This window comes from Anomaloglossus baeobatrachus, chromosome 12 (genome assembly GCF_048569485.1).
Source record: "Anomaloglossus baeobatrachus isolate aAnoBae1 chromosome 12, aAnoBae1.hap1, whole genome shotgun sequence".
Lineage (NCBI taxonomy): Eukaryota > Metazoa > Chordata > Amphibia > Anura > Aromobatidae > Anomaloglossus > Anomaloglossus baeobatrachus.
This window is the reverse complement of record NC_134364.1, coordinates 82,099,936-82,122,764: the sequence shown is the minus strand read 5'-3', so window position 1 is coordinate 82,122,764 and position 22,829 is coordinate 82,099,936. Positions and strand designations below refer to the sequence as shown.

Here is a 22,829-nt window from a genome sequence, read left to right as displayed (position 1 = left end):
CTGTCAATCTACCTTTTATTGTGTAGTTGCCGTAATATATGCAAAGGTCTTAATGAAAGCCTATAAAGATAGATTAACATTTTACAAAAGGATCAAATGCTTAAACAAGTGATGCCACCTTTCCTGATATCTCTACATATCACCTTTTTCCCCCTGGTAGAGAGGCTAAATGTGTAAAGCTGCCTTTTTAACAATCCTCTCTAGGGAGATGTTTGGCCTCCTAATTTCACTTGTGGGAATCCAGATAATCTCGGCAGATCCCACGAATAATGCTGGAATAGATTTGCTCCAGGCCGGGGAATTCTCTGGTGAAGAATGTGTGGGAATTCTTGGGCTCAGATGCCATATCCTTCAGGTCTTCCAACGGCGCCCAGGCGACTCCCACAGAATACACGGTTACTCCTGTAGGAACATGGAAGGAGGAGACAATATAAGGGCTAGATGTTACACTGATGTATACAATTTAAAAGATGTTTAGTGAACATTGCTTCATTTTCATAAGGCGCAACTAGACATTAGTACATGAATTTAAGCTTCTGTGGTGAGGGTCTTCCAGAACAGATTTTCTACACTTATGTCCATCAACGTCAACCTTCCTCCACCTTACATTCTCAATCATAGTCAATTGCTGTGCAAAAATCATCTAGTCCTATTATAAAAGTTGTTATAGTATCTTCCATTACTACCTCTTGTGGTCGGCATTCCACAGTGTGACTGCTCTAACTGTAAAGAACCCTTTCCTATTTAGCTGCCGGAATCGCTTTTCTTCCACTCGCAGTGAGTGCCCCCTGGTCCTTAGTATTGTCTTTGGAAGGAATAAGTCATGTGCCAGTCCTTTTTATTGACCACACATGTATTTATACATATAAATGAGATCTCCACTGAGATGGATTTTTTTTCTAAGCCAAAAGAGTCCAACTTTTCCAACCTCTCAGCACATGAGAGGCCTCCATTCCTTGCCATAATTTAGTTGGTCGTCTATGTACTGACTAATTTCCCAATTTTATGTCACAGACAAAGAAATTAGCTTTTACTACACAGATACATTGATTTGAAATTTAGGAAGCTGATTTTTGTCCCTTCTTGAAAATGTAATGGCAGTTAGTAATAATTGCAGGGTCTGGTCATAAGATTTCCGTATTCCCCATGTGAATGGAGAGGTATTGTGCCTGTGTGCCCACAGCCCCATTCACATTCTGTGGGAGAGGTGGGCACTCAAACGCATCAGCACTTCCATGGGTCCATAAAAAAAGAGTGGTGCAGTTGTCACACTAGCGCACTACCACTACATTCACAGGCTGGAAACAGGCCTCAATGCCAGAAATAACTGGGGACTGCAGTGACCAAACATTAATCACCTTAATAGATATTCCACATGAGAGAACCTCTGTAATTAAAGCCCACTAATCACCAGGATTTTCCTAAAGCCAGTGCTATATTGGCACTATCATGCTGATTCTATACATACCTTTAGTTGTCAGCTCGGATGTATAGGTTTTGAAACACAAGCAAGTACAGTTTGTAAAATGAGCAGCTTTTTGAATGACAGCAGCTGCCGATCAGTTGATAGCTGGGGTAGGTTTGGATAGTGATTCCCACCCCTTGCCTGTCTGTCCTCCCCCTGTTATTTATGCTAATTCTAATACAGAATTGTTTTAAGTGATTAGAAGGACCTGTGCTGATGTCATACCCATGTGACCAGAAGGGGCGGGGCCTCAGCCAACATAGCTGATACTAGGAAGCAACATTTTTCTGTTGGCTGAGGCCCCGCCCCTTCTGGTCACATGGGTATGACATCAGCACAGGTCCTTCTAGTCACTTAGTAAAACGATTCTATAATAGAGTTAGGATAAATAACAGGGGAAGGATAAACAGGCAGAGGGTGGGAATCACTATGAATACCCACCCCAGCTATCAGCTGATCGGCAGCTGCTGTCATTCAAAAAGCTGCTCATTTTACAAACTGTACTTGCTTGAGTTTCAAAACCTATACATCCGAGCTGACAACTAAAGGTATGTATAGAATCAGCATGATAGTGCCAGTATAGCACTGGCTTTAGGTTATATAGGAAAATCCTGGTGATTGGTGCACTTTAAGGCATCATCTGCTATTCTCACGTGTTCTGTCCTTATTTTATATGATAACACACATATCAAGCATAGCCTATGGACATGTTTACACAAAAAAATATACAAACTGTGGATCAAACACACATTCAAGAAAATTAGCCTGTGAAAAATGGAGAGCACTCCATACGTCTACTATGTGCTAGCAATTTTTAATTAAACAGTTGATAGAAGAAGCTTTGAAAAACCAATTTTTTTATACAAGAAAAACAGATGACACATGGGTCCAAAATGGATCCAGCACAATTATGTATGCGAAAAATTAACTAAGTAACAAAGTAATGTAATAAGAGCTGATCTGCAGTATCCTTCTGCACTTCTATATTGCTGCCTGCTTATGATTGGTCAGCATCATACAGGGAGAAGAAGTATATAACTTTAGTTAACTCTAAATGGATGTTAACTCATTAAATGGCAGAGATTTGATTGCTGATATTACTGCAGCAGACAGTCAAAATCAGAGAAAAAAACCTTTATTTTGCTCTCTACTCTCTCCAGGCACTATTACAAGATCTTCTCTTACAATAATGTAAAATAGTTCATATAGTATTTCACATTAGTTTTGTGGTTTGTTTGTTTTTTTAAAGCAAGGTCACTAGGGAGCATCATAATTCATGCTTTTTTTTTTTTTTTTCAATTTGTAATACATACAATTTTTTTTTTTTTTAATAAAAGTAGAACATTAGGGGTTCTGATTTCTGCCATATGTGTTAGTCACAGAATTAATAATTAAATGTAATAAAACCTAATGTTAACAAAAAAGTGTAAGGACGCATAGCCAATTATACTAAGAGTGTGCTGCCTCAAACTATTTTTTTTTTTCTGTCATTTTTTGTGCAAAAAAACAATGTCGGAAAAAGTGCATACAGAAGGCTGAAAATATTGAACCTATTCACTTCCATGTAAGAACGACTCTCTATTCATATGTTCTGGCTTTTCAGGTTCATTTAAATGCTAACATATACTACTCCGGTATTTTTCATTAGGAGATGCTCATGTCATGCACGTGATTAGTGGGGTTTACCTAGTACCTGGTAAACCCCCAGAAGATGTTACAACAGAGGTCCCTGCCGCTATGGAGAGGGGTGAGGGGGCACCTCCTGAACTCACCTCAAGCTGACTCCGGAGCTCCCTAGTGTCCTTATTCAGGGTCTTTCAACCTGTCGTGAGCAGGATACCTTAGTCCCTCAGCCGGCCCTACACTCACCCTGGCTAGTGAGCAGGCTGACTAGATCACTAGACTCAGCACTACAACACAGAAACATGAGGGTAGGAATACAAACAGGGGAAATAGACATGCAAAGGAAAAACACTCCAGGCGGCTTCAGTGCGGTAAACACCACTGCTGCACACAACATAACAGACTGCTTCCAGTGCAGGCTTCTTCCAAAGTGGACCACATAGAAGCTGAATTCTCATTTCTATCACAGGCATCGTGTGATCAGATCACATGACTTAAGGAAGGGGAGTGATCCCAAAGAGGCACACCTGAGATTGATAGCTAAAGCTGGCAGCCAGGCCAGAAAGGGTGCTTAACCCCTACAGCACCACAGGGAAGGAGTTGTCATTAAATAACAGCAGTGGACCTGCCAGCAGCGAGGCACTTTAACCTTCTGACTCTGATTCATCCGGGTCTCCCCCGAGTGAGATACTCATGACAGCTCAATATATTATAGAAGTCAATAGGAAAGCTAAAAACATGCTGACGAATTGTCTGAACATCTGTTTAAGAATTTTGTCTGCGCTTATTAATGTATGTAAAACACAGCCAGAAAATGTCAGGAAAAAAATGCCCACAAAAAACTGAAAAACTGGTAGAAACCCCCCCCCCCCCCCCACAGGTGGAAAAAACCATTAGCACTTAGAAAGCAACCAAAAAAACACAACAAAGTGCTTAAATTTTACAATACTCCAGAGAAGTGATTAGTGAAGCATCTTCTGATTGGGGTATTTTTCATTGTCAGAACAAGATGGAATGTGAACACACCCTTACAGGTTTTTTTTAAACTGCGCCTATAGAAAAGCACATGGGAGAACCACAGTTACCTGATCTCTGTGCTGTGATGGCTGGACCCCTGACGTCATCGTAGGACTGTCCATCTGTTATAATAACCAAGAAGTTTTTGTTGTGTCCATCCTTGGCCGGCTGGAATACGTTGCGAAGGGCAAAATTGATAGCGTCCCCAGTAGCAGTGCCGCCACTCATGTATCGAATATTGTAAATGGCCCTTAAGACATCGTCCTTGTTGGAGTAATCGCTCAGACCAAACTCCAGGCGTTGATCGTAGGTGAACTGAATTGCAGCCACTTTTGCACCCACATCAGAAACCTCAAATGAACGCACAATGTTACTCATGAATTCCAGCATAAGACGGAAGTTTTGGTCACCGACGCTGCTAGAGCCATCAATCAGGAAGGCAATGTTGACTGAGTTGTAACAGGTCTTGCTGCAGAAGAGCTGCTCATGTGTGCACAGCTTCTGGGCCAGAGGCTTCGCATACTTTGTGGTACCAAACCAGTTTTGCATGTGGAAGGAGAAAAAACTGTTGTTCTTGCAGACAGCCTGCAAAATATAAGATTGGATGGTAAAACATGGGATCCTAGTTTAACAAAAAACAGTTACAGAACCGTGAAAAAATATGGCAATACAGTCCTTCTGAGGACATGTTTTTTTTTATTTAGGGTGGGTGGGGATACTGTAGTGATTTTTTTTTTTATATAGGTGTGTATATGGGGGGAGGGCAGGTGGCATATTATAGGATATTTCTTTTTATTGAGGAGAAACCTTGTGTAGATTCACATTGCTCCAACTTAATATGGTAACAGGTTAGCCAGACTTTACAAGTGATTTCTGTACAGTTTGGCTCTGCTGCAACATTTGTGTTATGAGCTTAGTTGTGGTGCTATATTTTTGTAGGGAGCTTGGTTTTAGTGCTGGATTTATGTATTGAGCTTGTTTGTGGTGCTGTGTTTATGTAGTGAGCTTGGTTAGGGTGCTGTATTCATGTACTGAGCTTGGCTGTTGTACTGTATTTGTGTAATGTATTTGGTTCTGTTGCTGTATTATTGTGATTGGTTTGGTTGTGGTGCATTTTATATGTTTTGAGCTTAGTTTTGGTAATATGAGCCATAACGTGATTCCCATACTGTATTTGTACAGTATTTAAATGTGGGAAGGAGGAGTATGTGGGTGTTTTTTTGGGGGAAAGTGGCGAATCAAAAAGATGTGACATGTGCTGCAGCATGCTGAGGGTGCCACACAGCTCTCATATCATCTTCACATGGGTTACAATCTCATGTCTGTGAACTGAATGTCCACAAACTTACAGGATGGAGGGTTGAGGCTGGTAGGGAGGATGGAGGTGGTAGTTGAAGGTTTAGGAAAGTCTTTTAAGATGATCGTGATGCCACCTGGGGTACGCAGCCAGGGATGGGGCCGCCGCTGCGGGTCTCTCGCCGGGGCAGATGTTAAGGGCAGCCGGGATGGTGTCGCTCCCCACAGGCAGAGCGGGATTACCCCAGGGAGGATGGCAGAGGACAGGGGTGGTGGTAGTCCCCGTTGGCGCCGCAGCGCTGCGTTTCCAAGTCTTTTTACTCATAGGCTGTTCAGGCACTGCCCCAGTGTACCGTCCTCTGCCACGATGGGCTCCAGTCGATCCCAGATCAGTTGGCGGTCACTGCCGGTGCCCGTGAAGGTATGCTAGTGAAGTTTCCCTCGGTTGCTATCCGGAACCCGGGTCGTGCCTTCTGCTCCAAGCCACGGGCTCACAAAGAGAGAGAAACACTAACTCCAGTTGTCAGTGCTAGGTGTTATCCCAAGCTGTGCCCAGGAAGGTTCTGTTTAAATTGTGATGGTTGCGCCTACTTTTACCCCCTGTGGTGCCCGACCCCAGTGGTTGTCCTAGCGACTGGGGAAGTCCCATGCTTCGTGATGGCTGGCTACCCTGCCTCCCTAATCCAACGCCCTGTGAGTAAGCACCTGCTGCTGTTTGTGTGTGTTTTGTGAAGGCATCAGCAGGTTAACCCCCTCCTGACCCGGGATAGATATTACCCCTAAAAAGTGGTTTAATACCCTTTGGCGCCTGAAGCCCAGGGGCGCCACAATAACTCTGGGGTCTGAAGGTGCACATGCTTCTCCCTTCTCTTTTAAAGGGAACCTGTCAGCAGAAATGTCCCCTAAAACCTAACAGATTCCCCCTCTGCAGCTCGTGGGCTGCATTCTATAAAGGTCCCTGTTATGATTGTGCCCACTTTCTGACCGAAAAAAAGTGTTTATAAAGTTGTACCTTTTTGGCTTCTGATTCTGTAAATCCGTCACGGGGGCGGGCAGCCTGATGGCAGTTATTCTGCCCCCTGGTCCTGTATGCCGCCCCCATCGCTGATTTCAATACTTCTGGACGCCGCCCACTGCTCCAGCCATCCCCGCGCATGCCCAGTGCCCATCTCTCGGGGATGAGCACTGTGCCCAGCGTCACGTGCACGCAGGGTTAAGATTATGGGCGGTGCTGTGATGTTTATTCCTAAGCAACCGCCCATAATCGCGGGACCGCGCTTTCGGTGTAGTCACTGCTCCGCGCTCTTCCCATCTATTTCCTGCCTCGGGGCAAGATGGGAAGGAGGCGAAGTGAGGTCAGCAGCAGCGCGCTTGCGCAGAAAGAAGCAGGCCGAGGGGGAAAGCGCGGTCCCGCGATTATGGGCGGTTGCTTAGGAATAAACATCACAGCACCGCCCATAATCTTAACCCTGCGTGCACGTCACCAGCGGTGACGCTGGGCACAGTGCTCATCCCCGAGAGATGGGCACTGGGCATGCGCGGGGATGGCTGGAGCAGTGGGCGGCGTCCAGAAGTATTGAAATCAGCGATGGGGGCGGCATACAGGACCAGGGGGCAGAATAACGGCCATCAGGCTGCCCGCCCCTGTGACGGATTTACAGAATCAGAAGCCAAAAAGGTACAACTTTATAAACACTTTTTTTCGGTCAGAAAGTGGGCACAATCATAACAGGGACCTTTCTAGAATGCAGCCCACGAGCTGCAGAGGGGGAATCTGTTAGGTTTTAGGGGACATTTCTGCTGACAGGTTCCCTTTAAGCGGTGCAGGAAAAAAAAAAAGTTTTCTTCTAGAACACACTTTAGAGCTGCAGGCAATCACTGGTCTCAGCGGTTTGTTTCATACAACCCCCTGTAGTGCCTGTCTTTTCTTACCTTGTCTATAAATGCCACGTCCTGTACCATTCCGAGCTCTTCTGGAGCTGGAGGAGCCACAGACACAATGAAGACATTTATGCCATATTCACGGGCTATCATGCCCGCCTCTTCGATGTTGTCGGAGGGCCAACCATCTATAAACACCACCATGACTTTTGGGATTCCTTTCCGTACTCCATTTGCATTGGTGAAGAAGCTTTGGGCCGTGTGTTTCACTGCTTTACCTGTCCAAAGAAGGTAGAAATTAAAATACATCAGAAAATAATACTTTTAATTTTCAAATTACACTTACTGGGCTGCTTTCTGCAGTTTTGATAAAATCATTATTTTATCTGATGCAGACCTGCCAGATCTCTGAATGCTGAGCTTTGTATAACCCCATCCACATCAACATCTCTATGTACACTGTGCATAGGCAGAAATCTGCCAATCAGTGATGGGGCGGGGTTTTCATGGGTTTTTTTTTCTTCCCCCTCCCACGTCATGTGTTATTTGTACTGACCTATGTTGGAGTTTCCTCCTTTGAAGCTGATCTCCTTTACGGCAAACACCACATCTTTTGCAGCGGTGAAATTTTTCAGGTAGAACTCTGTCTTTGGTTGCTCACTAGGTAAAAATTAAGAGAATGTGGAATCACACTATGTGGACAAAAGTATTGGGGTACCCTTCAGGTTTTCCATTTAGTCCCATTGACACAGATGTATAATAGGACGTCACCGTTGTAGCAAGTCAGATTGTTAAGTTTCTTCCCTCTTAAATATATTACAATCAACTGTGAGTGTTATTATTGAAAAGCGAAAGCATGTAAGATCCACAGTAACTTGGCCACAAAGTGAAGACCAAGTAACATTACAGAGGGGGGTTATCAAATGCTGAGGATCACAGGTTCAAAAAAGTCTCCAACACTCTGCAGACCCCATAACTGCAGAGCCCAAACCTCCATTGGGATCTACATCACTACAAAAGACCCTCTCACCAAACATCAGCGTCTGACCTCACAAATGCTCTTCAGAATGAATGGCAAAAATTCCTGTAGAAACCCCCAAAATCTCATAGAAAACCTTTCCTTAAAAGTATACACTGTTTAAGGCCTCTTTCACACGTTCGTGAAAAACCACGCACGTTTTTCACGGACGTGTCAGAGGTGCGTTTTCCCCTCTGTGACCTGTGTTCATGGCTCACATGTGTTCTCCGTGTGTTATCCGTGATAACACACGGAGAACGGGAACTTTCTGCTCACCTGTCTCTGGCGTCGCTGTCCATGGTGTTGATCTTCGGTCTCCGGTCCTGCCGACTCCCCGCTGCTGCTGCTTCCGGCCGCAGTGAAGTGAACATGCAATGAGCATAATGAGCTGGCGTCATAAACAAGTGACAGCAGCGGCAGAGACAGGAGGGCAGGAGAAGGTGAGTAAAGGTTTGGGGTTTTTTTTCTCATAGACACATGTCTTCTCTCCGGTGCAAGTCACACGGAACAGATCAGTGTGGTCCGTGTGTTACGTGTGACACATTTGCGTTCCGTGTGACACCCGTGATGCCGGAGAGAAAACTGACATGTCGGCGTGAGAAACACACGGACACATGTAAGTACGGAACGGACACACATTCCGTGCGCAAATACTTACGTCTGTCCAAAACCATAGGAATACCTAGGTCTACGTGTGTACGTGTCTCCGGTACGTGAGAAAACTGCCAAACACAAACCGGAGGCATGTACGTGTGAAAGAGGCCTAAAGGGAATCTGTCAGCAGGCTTTTGCTATGTAATTTGAGGACAGCATGCTGTAAAAGTAAAAAAACCCCAAATCAACTATACCTCTCTTATCAGGCTGTGTGCTGTTGTTTGCTTAAACTAAAAACTTTATCAACTAGTGATTATCGTTGCTGGACTACAATGTCATTTGCACAGCAGTCCGACATGCCCCCCCTGATTGACACCTTATTGTCAATGTACAGAGCCTGGTTTGGGAGGAGGCCGCTCTCTCAGCTCTGCTAGATAGCTAAAACTATAGCTACATTTCTGATTGTGTCAGAACGGCTGCACCCAGTAATCTAAGTGATACATCTTTGGATTCAGAGTCTTTGCCTACATTATGTTGCTCTCAGATGAAGTAGCAAAAACCTGCTGACAGATTCCCTTTAAGCTTCAAGGTGGGAACTAACTCCATATTAACTCCTTACCAACATAGGATATACTGGTCTGTCCTATGAGGAGTGCCAATGTGTGGAGCAGGCCCAAAAGCAGAGCCTGCATCATACCTGATAGATGCCGGCTGTAAACTTCAATGATTGCTGTTAACCCCATAAATGCTACATATGAGGCGTGGTAGGAGGGGGGGGCCGCTCTTGGCATCCACCAGGCCCCCTGCCCACCTTAACAATTGATCACCACGTCAGAAGTGGTCCTGCTGAAGGTTCCCATATTGGTACCTCCGTGGAGACTAGCTGCAGGCTGGGCTATACAAGACCCTTTACTTTTGTATTGTCGGATATAGCTAAAATTATAGTGTATAGTGCTCAATCAAAAGTGCAAATTCCCCTAGGGAACTAAAAGACAAAAGAAAAATGTGAATACTATCCCTTTTTTCCCCTGTTGATTATAGTTAAAAAAAAACAAAACACCACAATATTCTACCAATAAAAACATCACCTTACTTCACAAAAAATAGATAAAAAAAGTTGTTTTTTTTTCCCACTACTTATAAGTTTTTTACATGTTTAGTATCGCCAATTGTTCTAACCTGAATAATCTTCCAGATCATTTTTACTGTAAACTGAGTACTTTAGAAACAACCCCCCAAAAAAATACAATGGTGGTGGGGGGTTTTCTTTACTAGTTCACAATTGGAACATTTTTTTTTTTTTTAAATTTTCAGAACGTTGTACAGTAAAATGCATATAGTCATTCAAAACTACTCATCATGCAAAAAATAAGCCCTCATATGTCTATGTTGTGAAAAAAATTAAAAATGAATGATTCTTGGAAGAGACGAGAACACTCACATAAAACAGAAAATCTCAGTCATGAAGGTGTTAATACCTATAGATTTATAGTAGGATGTGCTGAAAGCTCCAATAGGTGTAAAGTGTAGGTATCCCAATAATTGTGCCCATATGGTGTATGTTGTGTAGAGAACGTTCCCAGTGGATAGTACGTCCAGTATATAGTTCCTCTGTGACTTTAATGCTGCATTACCTGGCCTGCACCACTCCCATATGGGGTCCTTCTGTTCCAATCCCCAGCATTAGGGCTACTTTAGCTACAAAGTTCTTCTGTAGGTTGAAGCGACGCTGTCCAATATTGCTGCTGCCATCTAAGAGGAAAGCGATTTCTGCTTTGCAGTCTGTAAGCAGAAAGGCCAAGAAAAAAAACAAGAACAATCAATTAATATGTATTAAAGGGGTCCTTTCAGAAACTTTTACCCACTCAATAGAGGAGCCAGTGTCACGCCAGAGGTTCCTAGGCTGACCCTAAGACTGGGCCCCCTGTGCTGTCCATTATCTCGAAGGTAGACTTAATGGTAGCTAGGTTCGAGCCTCCAACGTGACCCTGTCTCCTGCCCAAGCCCTGATACTCCCCCCCCCCCCCCCCACACACACACCCACCCCCACAGTCGGGGAGCAGGCCAGAAACCCAGTAACCAACACCCACAGATAATCACAAACAAGGGTAAACAAAAGCTTGTGCACAATGCACTCAAACACAAAGGAGGGACAGTATGTGAATTGGGGAGTAACGCAAAAGGGGTAAGAAATAAATACACAACTGGACAACTCATACAACACGCTGAACAACAACCTGTGGATCACCAAACAACGGGATAACCACAGGAACCAGGAAGCAAAGCTATATCCGGCACTCAGCCTCACTATCCCGAAGTTTATAAAGGGTGAAGGCAGCTGGTGGTGATCAGCAGCCTGGGCTCCCAGCAAATGATCACAAGCCAGCAGGGATTAACTTCTGCCGTACTGGAAAGCAATGAAACCAGAACCAGCCGACGCCCAATACAGGCTGTGCAACTCTGTTATCCCAGGCTGGTTGTCGGACTCTGCAGTGTGAACAGAGTCTGATGCTGCCATGATGCCCAATGAGTGCAATGCTGAACACTGCACGTCAGCCAGTTATCCTTTTATGACCCCCCAAGTACTTCTCCAGCTGTGAGAAATCGTATTTTGAAGTTGAGCCTGGAAGTGCATTGGGGAGTGAGGATGCACTTACAGCTCCTCAGCATCACACTGTATTTCCTACCTAGCAGCACGCTCCCCCTGGCTGATTGACAGGTCAGTGGCCGTCGACCAGAGCAAAAAGCCTGTCAATGAACCAGGTGAGGATGCTGCTTCTTCAGGAATACAGCATGAGGCTGAGGAGCTGTAAGTGCATCTTCACTCCCTAATGTACTTCCAGAATTAACTTCAAAAAGCAATTTCTCACTGCTGGAGCCACACTTTGGGGTCTTAAAGGGATTGACTGGCTGAACTGTTAAAGAGTGGCACAATCATATTAATGATTGGGGGGATGTAAAACTTTCAGTCAAATTCATTTTAAGTGTAGTCTGTAAAACTCACATGCAAAGATCTCTTCAGGAACATGCCTTACATGCAGTTAGACTTGCATAGAAAGCTGTGTGTGTGTGACGCCCTGTCCGGGCCAGGTAGTCACAAATAGGACCTTGCACTACACCTTTCCCTCACAGGTGACATCAGCCAACCTCAAAACCCTTGTCACCCCCCTCAGGGCTAGATGGACGCACCAGGGGGCGGAACCAGGCGGTTGGAAGACGCCCACCGAGGAGTCTAGACAGCCCGGGGCGGTAACACAGTGAGTCTACAGACAGTTGAGTTTTAGAGTTGAAAGAGAGTGGAGGTCAGGCCTGTGTGTCAGGTCTGAAGTAAACTGACAGGTACCAGGGTAGGAGCCCTGGTGCCTTTTGGCTAGGAGGCAGATGGCGGTGTTCGTCTGCAGGAGCCGGGAAGATGGCTCGGTGGAACCGAAGTTGACTGGGACAGGGTAGTGGCCCGCCGGTACTGACCCGAGGAACCGACTCGGAAACCGGAGCACACAGGTGGGTACTCGGACCCTGAAGCCGGGACCAGAAGTGACTGGAACCAGCTAATTAACCGATTTGAGGCCAGGACTAGAGGTCCTGTCCCACACACAGTCCCGATTGAAGGCAACAGCCCACCGAGGGGGATAAAAGGCCACCGCCAGGGCTCAGAGATCCCACGGGCCAGCGTCTGCGGGCAAGGGCTCCTTAGGCCACATCCAGTCGGCAGTGGACTCCTGAAGTTGCAAGCACAGGCAGTCCGCCATTACACAAAAATGCAGGAGAAAGACAGAGACCACCAGCCGGGTGGGGGACCAGAACGCAGCCGGCTGCAGGCATCGACCACCATCACCTTGGTTTACCAGAGACTCATGTGTTTCCTTCACTAGTGAGTACACCAGCACCCTGTGGTCGCCCATCTCCCTACACCAACAAAGCCCAACAGGTCCCGGGGCCACCATCCCTGCCCACTGAGGGGTTAACAACTTGCTGCACAACATCTCCCCCCGGGTGTCCCGTAACTGCAGCGGTGGTGTCCAAACTCGCCACATACCGTGGATGGCGGCATGAACCTAGTACGGCCCAGCCCATACATATACGTCCTACGTCCACCACCCCCAAACCCTATTCATTCAGAGTGTCCGCGGGATCCACCGGGTCCGGAGACCCTCGAGCCACCCACCGGAAGGCCCGGACCCGAGCAGCGGCAGGCTGCCGGCACGGGGGCGGCACATGTTCATAGACAGAATTTTAACAAAATTGGGGTCTTAACCATATTGGGTGCCGCCCCCAGGTTAAAAATGAGTTATGTTTTACCCCTATTTAACACCTGATCGTCAGAAACAAATATTAGCTGGAAATGGTGTCACTATATAGACAGTCAAAATAGGAGTTCAGGGGTCCTATGTCCAAGCAGGAGGAGAGCACTACTGAGAACATGCTTTAAAGACAGGCACTTTTATGATTGGGCAAAACAAAGGCTCAAGAAGCAAGGAACAAAGGTCCATAAGGATTGGCACTCAGAATTTCATTGATGACGTCATAGCTTCTCCCACCAGCTACAGAGCAAAAGCTTTTTGCTCCAGTATTATCAATGGCTCAGTGGTGATGTAGACCCGCAGGGTCACTAAGGGAATGTGAATCTTCATCCAACCTAAACCCCTGTAAGGTGGTGTGGACTTTACAACAGGAAATCCCCAGGTCAGTTCCCCTGTAGTAACAGCTGGAACATAGATGAGAAGTCAACCTGTAATGGTGTATATGAAGAGCAGGGGACTATCCCTAATCCCAGAGTTACCTCTGATGGTGAGGATATCTGGGCTGCCTTCCTTGCACTGCTCTTGACCAGTTCTGATTTCATACCCCCTCCCCCAAATTCCTTGGGAGGGCAGAGGCAGGATTGATAAAGCCAACAAAAGTAGGCAAAACAGGAGAAACCAAATCTTTATCTCACTGCCCACACATACAGAAATATAATACAAAAAGAGGTTAGGAGGAAAATAAGTGCAAGGAGGAAACAACAAGACAATGGGAGAACTCCACAACAACTCCACAAAACAAAGTAATACAATCACCAGCATAACTGGGATACAACAGCACATGGACCGGTTTAGCAAATGCTATTGTTGGCATGGGAAGACAAGCTCCTCTATCTTAAAAAGGAGGGACTGTGATACGTCTTAGATCACATGTTGTGGAAGACCTAACGAAAAGGCTAGCAGAAATTAACTCATGCAAGCCTGATCACTAATGAGAACACAGCTGGTCAACGCCTCAGCCTGTCTGTGTAACTCAAAAGCACCAAAGAAGGCATAGTGAGGAGTGTCAGATTCTGCAGTGTGAACAGCGTCAGATGCTGCTATGGCACTTGGTGAGTTTAGAGCCAAACACCGTGTGACACAGCCCCAAGAAATCAGTCAGACAGAGCAAAGCGAGTACATTTGGCCTAAAAATGATAGCCATGCGAAGGTGAGGGTATGGAGCAAACAGGAACACAATGTTATTAGTACAAGTGAGATCAGTTACAGGATTACAAGGAGACAATACACTTTATCAGAAAGAAGGAAGCTAATATGCCTTATGGCACTGTCCCTAAGGGAAGGCAGATGGTCCCTAAGAACATTGGTGACAGCCGCACTGGCCATTTAAGAGGCCATACATCCATGCATGTGTACAGACCAAACCAAGACATGCCAACATGACCAAGGAGAAGGCAAGGAGAAGTGGAGGAGGTAGAATGGAGCAAAGTGACACCAGTATTTTCTGCTTTCACTATTGCATTTTACCTTTATTGCCAGTTGACTTTTCTGGTGTTTTCTTTTGGCGCCGGGCTGCAGAAACCATAAAATATAGCAGTTAAAAATGATGTATCCTTCTCTACAATCTGCGTATCCTAAACTATGAATTACAATTATATTGTTAAATAAAAAAAAGTGAAAGACATATAATAGTGTAAGCATTACAACGTCACTGGCCTCTGCAAAATTATATAGTCTCAGACTGCGGTACCAGAGTCTACTGATAAACTTACTGTATTTTTGGACTATAACGTGCACCTTACTCTAAGATGTACGGGTTTAGACAGCAGAAAATAGGAAAACATATCTCCTACTAAATACATACAGTTAGGTCCAGAAATCTTTGGACAGTGACACAATTTTCGCGAGTTGGGCTCTGCATGCCACCACATTGGATTTGAAATGAAACCTCTACAACAGAATTCAAGTGCAGATTGTAACGTTTAATTTGAAGGTTTGAACAAAAATATCTGATAGAAATTGTAGGAATTGTACACATTTCTTTACAAACACTCCACATTTTAGGAGGTCAAAAGTAATTGGACAAATAAACCAAACCCAAATAAAATATTTTTATTTTCAATATTTTGTTGCGAATCCTTTGGAGGCAATCACTGCCTTAAGTCTGGAACCCATGGACATCACCAAACGCTTGGTTTCCTCTTTCTTAATGCTTTGCCAGGCCTTTACAGCCGCAGCCTTCAGGTCTTGCTTGTTTGTGGGTCTTTCCGTCTTAAGTCTGGATTTGAGCAAGTGAAATGCATGCTCAATTGGGTTAAGATCTGGTGATTGACTTGGCCATTGCAGAATGTTCCACTTTTTAGCACTCATGAACTCCTGGGTAGCTTTGGCTGTATGCTTGGGGTCATTGTCCATCTGTACTATGAAGCGCCGTCCGATCAACTTTGCGGCATTTGGCTGAATCTGGGCTGAAAGTATATCCCGGTACACTTCAGAATTCATCCTGCTACTCTTGTCTGCTGTTATGTCATCAATAAATACAAGTGACCCAGTGCTATTGAAAGCCATGCATGCCCATGCCATCACGTTGCCTCCACCATGTTTTACAGAGGATGTGGTGTGCCTTGGATCATGTGCCGTTCCCTTTCTTCTCCAAACTTTTTTCTTCCCATCATTCTGGTACAGGTTGATCTTGATCTAATCTGTCCATAGAATACTTTTCCAGAACTGAGCTGGCTTCATGAGGTGTTTTTCAGCAAATTTAACTCTGGCCTGTCTATTTTTGGAATTGATGAATGGTTTGCATCTAGATGTGAACCCTTTGTATTTACTTTCATGGAGTCTTCTCTTTACTGTTGACTTAGAGACAGATACACCTACTTCACTGAGAGTGTTCTGGACTTCAGTTGATGTTGTGAACGGGTTCTTCTTCACCAAAGAAAGTATGCGGCGATCATCCACCACTGTTGTCATCCGTGGACGCCCAGGCCTTTTTAAGTTCCCAAGCTCACCAGTCAATTCCTTTTTTCTCAGAATGTACCCGACTGTTGATTTTGCTACTCCAAGCATGTCTGCTATCTCTCTGATGGATTTTTTTCTTTTTTTTCAGCCTCAGGATGTTCTGCTTCACCTCAATTGAGAGTTCCTTAGACCGCATGTTGTCTGGTCACAGCAACAGCTTCCAAATGCAAAACCACACACCTGTAATCAACCCTAGACCTTTTAACTACTTCATTGATTACAGGTTAACGAGGGAGACGCCTTCAGAGTTAATTGCAGCCCTTAGAGTCCCTTGTCCAATTACTTTTGTTCCCTTGAAAAAGAGGAGGCTATGCATTGCAGAGCTATGATTCCTAAACCCTTTCTCCGATTTGGATGTGAAAACTCTCATATTGCAGCTGGGAGTGTGCACTTTCAGCCCATATTATATATATATATAATTGTATTTCTGAACACATTTTTGTAAACAGCTAAAATAACAAAACTTGTGTCACTGTCCAAATATTTCTGGACCTAACTGTACATACAACTCTTATGCACACAAATCGGTCACAAATAACATACACACTGTGTGTACATTACTGCATTTTTCCTTCCAGGCATGACTTAAAGGGCTATCCCCATCTCCAAGATATTATACCAATATGTAGTAGGTGTAATAACATTATTATTAATAATAATAATATTAGCAAATATCTCCAATTAGAAATGTAGTATAGTTCTAATATAGCCATGTCTCTTACCTCATGTGCAAGGCATTGCACCTTAAGTATCCATGGTTACGACCACGAGCAATTAACTGGTCCGATGTGAATGGACGTAACCATGGATGTGCAGATAAGAAAACACCCTGTGAATTTTTATAACCTCCCTCTAAAAAGGTGCACATCTTGAAGAAGGTGCACATCTCAGAGAAGGTGCACATCTCAGAGAAGGTGCACATCTCAGAGAAGGTGCACATCTCAGAGAAGGTGCACATCTCAGAGAAGGTAGGCATCTCAGAGAAGGTAGGCATCTCAGAGAAGGTAGGCATGTCAGAGAAGGTGCGCATCTCAGAGAAGGTGCCCATCTCAGAGAAGGTGCGCATCTCAGAGCAGGTAGGCATCTCGGAGAAGGTAGGCATCTCAGAGAAGGTAGGCATCTCGGAGAAGGTAGGCATCTCGGAGAAGGTAGGCATCTCGGAGAAGGTAGGCATCTCGGAGAAGGTAGGCATCTCAGAGAAGGTGCGCATCTCGGAGAAGGTAGGCATCTCGGAGAAGGTAGGCATCTCGGAGAAGGTAGGCATCTCGGAGAAGGTAGGCATCTCGGAGAAGGTAGGCATCTCGGAGAAGGTAGGCATCTCGGAGAAGGTAGGCATCTCGGAGAAGGTAGGCATCTCGGAGAAGGTAGGCATCTCGGAGAAGGTAGGCATCTCGGAGAAGGTAGGCATCTCGGAGAAGGTAGGCATCTCAGAGAAGGTAGGCATCTCAGAGAAGGTAGGCATCTCGGAGAAGGTAGGCATCTCGGAGAAGGTAGGCATCTCGGAGAAGGTAGGCATCTCGGAGAAGGTAGGCATCTCGGAGAAGGTAGGCATCTCGGAGAAGGTAGGCATCTCGGAGAAGGTAGGCATCTCGGAGAAGGTAGGCATCTCGGAGAAGGTAGGCATCTCAGAGAAGGTAGGCATCTCAGAGAAGGTAGGCATCTCAGAGAAGGTGGGCATCTCAGAGAAGGTGCGCATCTCAGAGAAGGTAGGCATCTCAGAGAAGGTGCGCATCTCAGAGAAGGTGCGCATCTCAGAGAAGGTGCGCATCTCAGAGAAGGTGCGCATCTCAGAGAAGGTGCGCATCTCAGAGAAGGTGCGCATCTCAGAGAAGGTACGCATCTCTAAGAAGCTGCATGTTCATTAGGTGGTGGTAGTGGTGGGGGTAAAACTTTCATTTTTTAGGTAACTTGCATTCTAACACAACTTTAAAATTTGACTTCTTAAAATTCAAAATAACCGGCGCTCTTTTTCTAACATCAGCTGTCTGGGAATAGTTGGAGTCCCCCTTCTACATAAAGCTAACATGAATGGTGGACTTCCACATTCTGTATTACTCACATGCAGCAGATGCTTTAGTAGAAACAGGTTTTCCAGAGACTTCCATTTCTCGAGTCTTAAACTCTATTAGAAAAAAAAGAAAATAAATTATATTACCGCCAAGATGTTCTTAACTCTTCTTATCTAATCCTCTATATATCACTCATTATTGTAAGCTTCCTGATTAAACTGTCCAAACTTATTTCAATGGTATTGCAGACCAAAGGCATAACACTTTTATAAAAATATGAAGAGGATGATATTTGATGTAATTTTGCATAGCCATCTGAAAAGGGTATCACAGTTGATATTTACAAATTTTGAGGATGGCCAATTGCCTGAGATATGCGATATTGAAGCATAACATGACTATCAATATAATGGCCTAATTAAAACATATTGTTTAATATATTGAAAGTCCACCAGGATATTTGTAGCCAAATGCATAACAATCATGGTGCGACTGGGCCCATATGGGACCTGCCAACCCTAGCTCCTTTTTCACTTGGATCTCCATATAAGGAGGACGAACATTAAGCTGTATTGCAGTGCAGAGTCTCATTGGCTCCCTACATCGCAGTTAAAGAGACGTCAGCCTTCTTTGTCCTGAAGTGTCTTTTTTTGGTCTCTTTTCAGTAACTTAAAGGCCCCTTTACACACTGCAACATCGCTAACGACATCGCTGTAACGTCACCGGTTTTGTGACGTAATAGCGACCTCCCCAGCGACATTGCAGTGTGTGAAATACATCAGCGACATGGCCCCCGCTGGGAGGTTGCTGATCGCTACAAATCTTTCAGGACCATTTTTTGGTCCATTGTTTCCCGCTGCGCAGCATGCATCGGTGTGTTTGACACCGTTACAACGACTTCGTTAGCGGCTTCCCTTTCAAATAGCTGCTTTGACACGTCCCCAATGACCAGCTAGGTCGTTCTGCAGGTCCGTATCGCTGTTGCGTCATTGGCCAGGTCTGCCTTTTTGACAGCTCACCAGCGACTCACCAGAGACTTTGTAGCGATCCCGGCCAGGTTGGGATCGCTGGTGGGATCACTAGAAAGTCTCAGTGTGTAAAGGGGCCTTAAGAGTCGCCTGAAGAATGGACTGGTCAACTTCTTTTAACTGCCTGCTTAACATCTTTGGAATCCTGAAGTTGTTAAATTAAGCTCAAAAGATTGTTTATATGAAGAGCGAGTAGTTGTTTTTTTCTTTTTAGCATTTATTTATCGTTGGCTTTATCAGGGGGGTTATGGAATGAACCTGCCTGAAAAAGACGTCATTTGCACATACCCAAAAGACTGAAGATATTGATTCCTTTCATGATCCAGGTCTGTATCGGCTGCTGTGGTTTGATTATTTCACCCAGCTCCAGCCTGGTCATGTTAGAGGGTTAACTCCTCCCTGCCTCACTCCGGTTTCCGGAACTCTATATCCTGGTGCTGTACCTCTGCTTCAGTGCCAGTGATAGTTTATGCTCTGCAGCATGTGTTACTTGCGTTACGTGTGTTGTCCTGACTCCCAGCTATCTTGTTTTGACCCATACTCTCCTCATTCGTCCGTCTGTCTCCGTCCCTGACTACCCGCTCCTGTCTATTGTGTACCCTTTCCTGTCTGTCTTATCCCAGTCCCGACCTGTTTGTCCTCCTCTCTTGTTTGTACTTGGACTTCCCGACATCTGACCTGTATCCTTGTTTCTAACTTTGGCTCCGTCTCTCACCTGTGTTGCATACGTGACTTCCCGGCTTCCGACCCTCGGCTATCACCTGACTACAATTTGATTATCCCTGTGCTACTGACAAGCTCTCCTGCTACTGACCTGGTTTACTGACTACTCTACTGCCCTTTGGTGGTTTGCATTCTAACTGCACTCTGAAGCTACACTGCTTGTAGCTTCAGAGTCTCCCTTAGTGCAGTGTGACAATTGCAATGTAAAAAACAGAAATGCTGTTCGTAGTTTCAAGCTTTGCAGCATCTTTTAAACAATTTAGGCTTTCAGAAAAGAAAAGTAGTGACATGTACAATATTTACCAGTCAATGGGAAGCCTACAAAATGCCTGGAAAATGTTAAGGCATTTTTGCTTTTTTTTTTTTTTTTTAGTGTTTTTAATGCAAAAAAATGGTACCATTTTATTTATTGCTTAAAGGGAATCTGTCACCAGGTTATTGCTACCTCATCTGAGAGCAGCATAATGTAGAGGCATAATGTCACGCTTTCTGGGTGTAGCAAGCGTGGTGAGGTGCGTTCAGACCTACGTGCGTGTGAAGTACAACAAAAAGCACGAGAAAAGGGGGGCACTGGGGAAACAAAAACAACTCTTTTCACCAGTCACTATACAGTTTCTGCAACTGTCGTTGAACAGGAACATGGGACCCTATGAAGACCCTGTAGTAACCCTGACTACTGAAGGCCAGGTGGAGTTAACGTGCCAGGTTCTGCAGGAGTGTGCAGGGTTCTGCAGCAAAGTGCGGGAATTGCAGCTAAGTGTATAGTTTAAATACAATCTCCTGTTTGACACAAGAACATAGTTTGAATTTTATCCGTTTCCCATTGTTTTCTTTTTCTTTGTTTTTCTACTTTACTGTTTATCCCCATTTAATAGGTACTCCATGGACAATGCTACCAGGTGTGTATCTTGTCAGATGTATGCATGCCTTGAGCAGCCGTTTGAGGGTGAATATGTCTGCACTCGATGCAAGCATGTTGCGTATTTGGAAGCCCAGGTAACTGATCTAAATAAGCAGCTTGCAACACTCAGGGGCATTGCAAACCTAGAAAGGAGTTTAGAGCTCACTGAGCTTTCTCTGGCTGGGGCCAGTGATATGGAGGAGGGTGGAGGTGGGGAAGATCAGGACCCAGATGTAGGTACATTTGAAAGGCTTTTCCTCTTAATTTCTATTGTGAAACCACGTTGCTTTTGATACGTTCAGTGTTTTCAGTATTGTTTTCATCTTCGGGATTTGAAAAATGCCAGGCTAGAAATAAAAGGTAAATATCACTTATTTGAAGCACTGCCCAATCAAAAAGCTACAAAAAAAGCCTCAGGAAAAAAACTCTTTCAAAACACTTTAAAAAGTTTGTAAAACCACTTTACAAAATGACAATCTCATCCAAATACTCCTCAAAGGCTTTCTGCTGCTGATGTCCTTTTCAGGCTGATTCCGCCAAGAATCTGCCTGAGAAAGCTTCACAAAAGCTCCCCATAAAATGAACAAAATGCACAGTAATATCAAAATGACATTGCTGTGCACATTTTATGTCACGTATTTTGACTACTTAAGGGTTCGGAAATCCTTCAGCAGTTAAAAGTAGAGATGAGCGATGTTCGAGGTTCGCCAATTTCATGTTTGAGTGATTTTGGGGGGTGCTCGAGATCGAACTTGAACGCGAGCTTTTTGCTAAAAGCTCGATAGCTCGAGTTACGTTCGAGAATTGTTCAATCAGCAAAAAGCCTAGCTAGTTACTAGCTGGCTTTTCACTGTAATAGTGTGAGTGACTGTGATTCACACTATCAAATTTCAGCGTATAGTGTGCGGGGGAGACACGGTTTAGATATGTGCTGCTGAGAGAATGCCGATCGCCTTTTTTGTTTTTTTTCTAAGCGCGCGTGCAGTGGGGCGGGCCAGCATGTCAGCCAATCCCAGACACCCACACACAGCTAAGTGGTCTTTTTGCCAGACAAGCAAGGGCATGTGTCATAGGCTGTGCATGTCACATGTCCTTGCCTTATAAATATGGCAATTTTCCCTTACGCCGCCAATATCTGCCTTCTGCGTGTGGGTGACAGTCACCGCTCACGCTGCTGCTGCTCCTGCTGTGTGTGCTATAGACACAGCGCTGTAGAGATTAGGGACTGCTGTTTATTTCAGCCCTTTTCAGGGCTGATTTCCAGGCGCTCAGAGCCATAGCTGATAGGCAGGTCCGTGCAAACGCTTTATACAGCTTTAGATAACAGCGTCTGTGTACCTAAGCTCAGGGAATTCCTTGCTGCATTTCATCATTTCAATTTTTGCTACCACATTTTAAGTGTCCAATCTTGTCGCTAACAAAATGAGTGGCAAAAGGACAGATGTTGTTGGAAAGGGGAATAGGCGTGTTGGAAAAAGAAAAAAAGTTTGTGTCCGTAGAGAAGGTGGGAAAGGTACATTAACATCTGCTGAAGATAGACCATCTTCCAGCAAAAGTAAGATGTCTACTACCTTCCGTGGACAATCTGATGTGCTCCCTTTTTTATGGAACAAAACAACTGGAACAAAGGTAGACGATGCACAAAAGAAACCACATGCTTGAATGGATCTCAAGTGCTACAACAAGTGGCCTCTCCTCCACCTCAACTTCAAAATAAAAAACAACAACATTCCTCTGAGTTGTCATCCCAATCTCACTTGCTTTCTCCCAGCTCTCAAGTCGCCACCCGCCCTGCAGAGTATGGTGTAACAGAGATGGCTGAGTCTGCAGAGCTGTTAAGTCACACTATAGGCTGGGAATCAGAGGTCTGCTCCCAAGCTACAGTGAGTACAGACCCGGAAATGGTCTGCAGTGATGCCCAGAAGCTTTGTGAGTCAGATTCAGGCCCTGATGACCAAGTTTCTGAGCATAATGTAGACCCTCATTCCCAAACTGTAACACCTGTTGGTGGA

The 22,829-nt window shown here is 44.9% G+C and overlaps 1 protein-coding gene across 3 annotated transcripts in view; it reads right to left on the bottom strand.

The window, feature by feature from the left end:
* Positions 1 to 22,829, bottom strand: part of COCH (cochlin) — a 96,762-nt gene that overhangs the window by 3,512 nt on the left and 70,421 nt on the right. For all 3 annotated transcript variants that reach the window (XM_075331006.1, XM_075331005.1, XM_075331007.1), the window contains 7 exons: positions 18,216 to 18,278; positions 14,663 to 14,707; positions 10,529 to 10,676; positions 7,839 to 7,942; positions 7,334 to 7,560; positions 4,174 to 4,690; positions 1 to 402 (listed from right to left, as the gene is read on the bottom strand). The exon at positions 1 to 402 is cut by the window's left edge. In XM_075331006.1, coding sequence (XP_075187121.1) covers positions 227 to 402; positions 4,174 to 4,690; positions 7,334 to 7,560; positions 7,839 to 7,942; positions 10,529 to 10,676; positions 14,663 to 14,707; positions 18,216 to 18,278 — 1,280 coding nt within the window. In that variant the 3' untranslated portion in view covers positions 1 to 226. The remainder of the gene's footprint in view (positions 403 to 4,173; positions 4,691 to 7,333; positions 7,561 to 7,838; positions 7,943 to 10,528; positions 10,677 to 14,662; positions 14,708 to 18,215; positions 18,279 to 22,829) is intronic.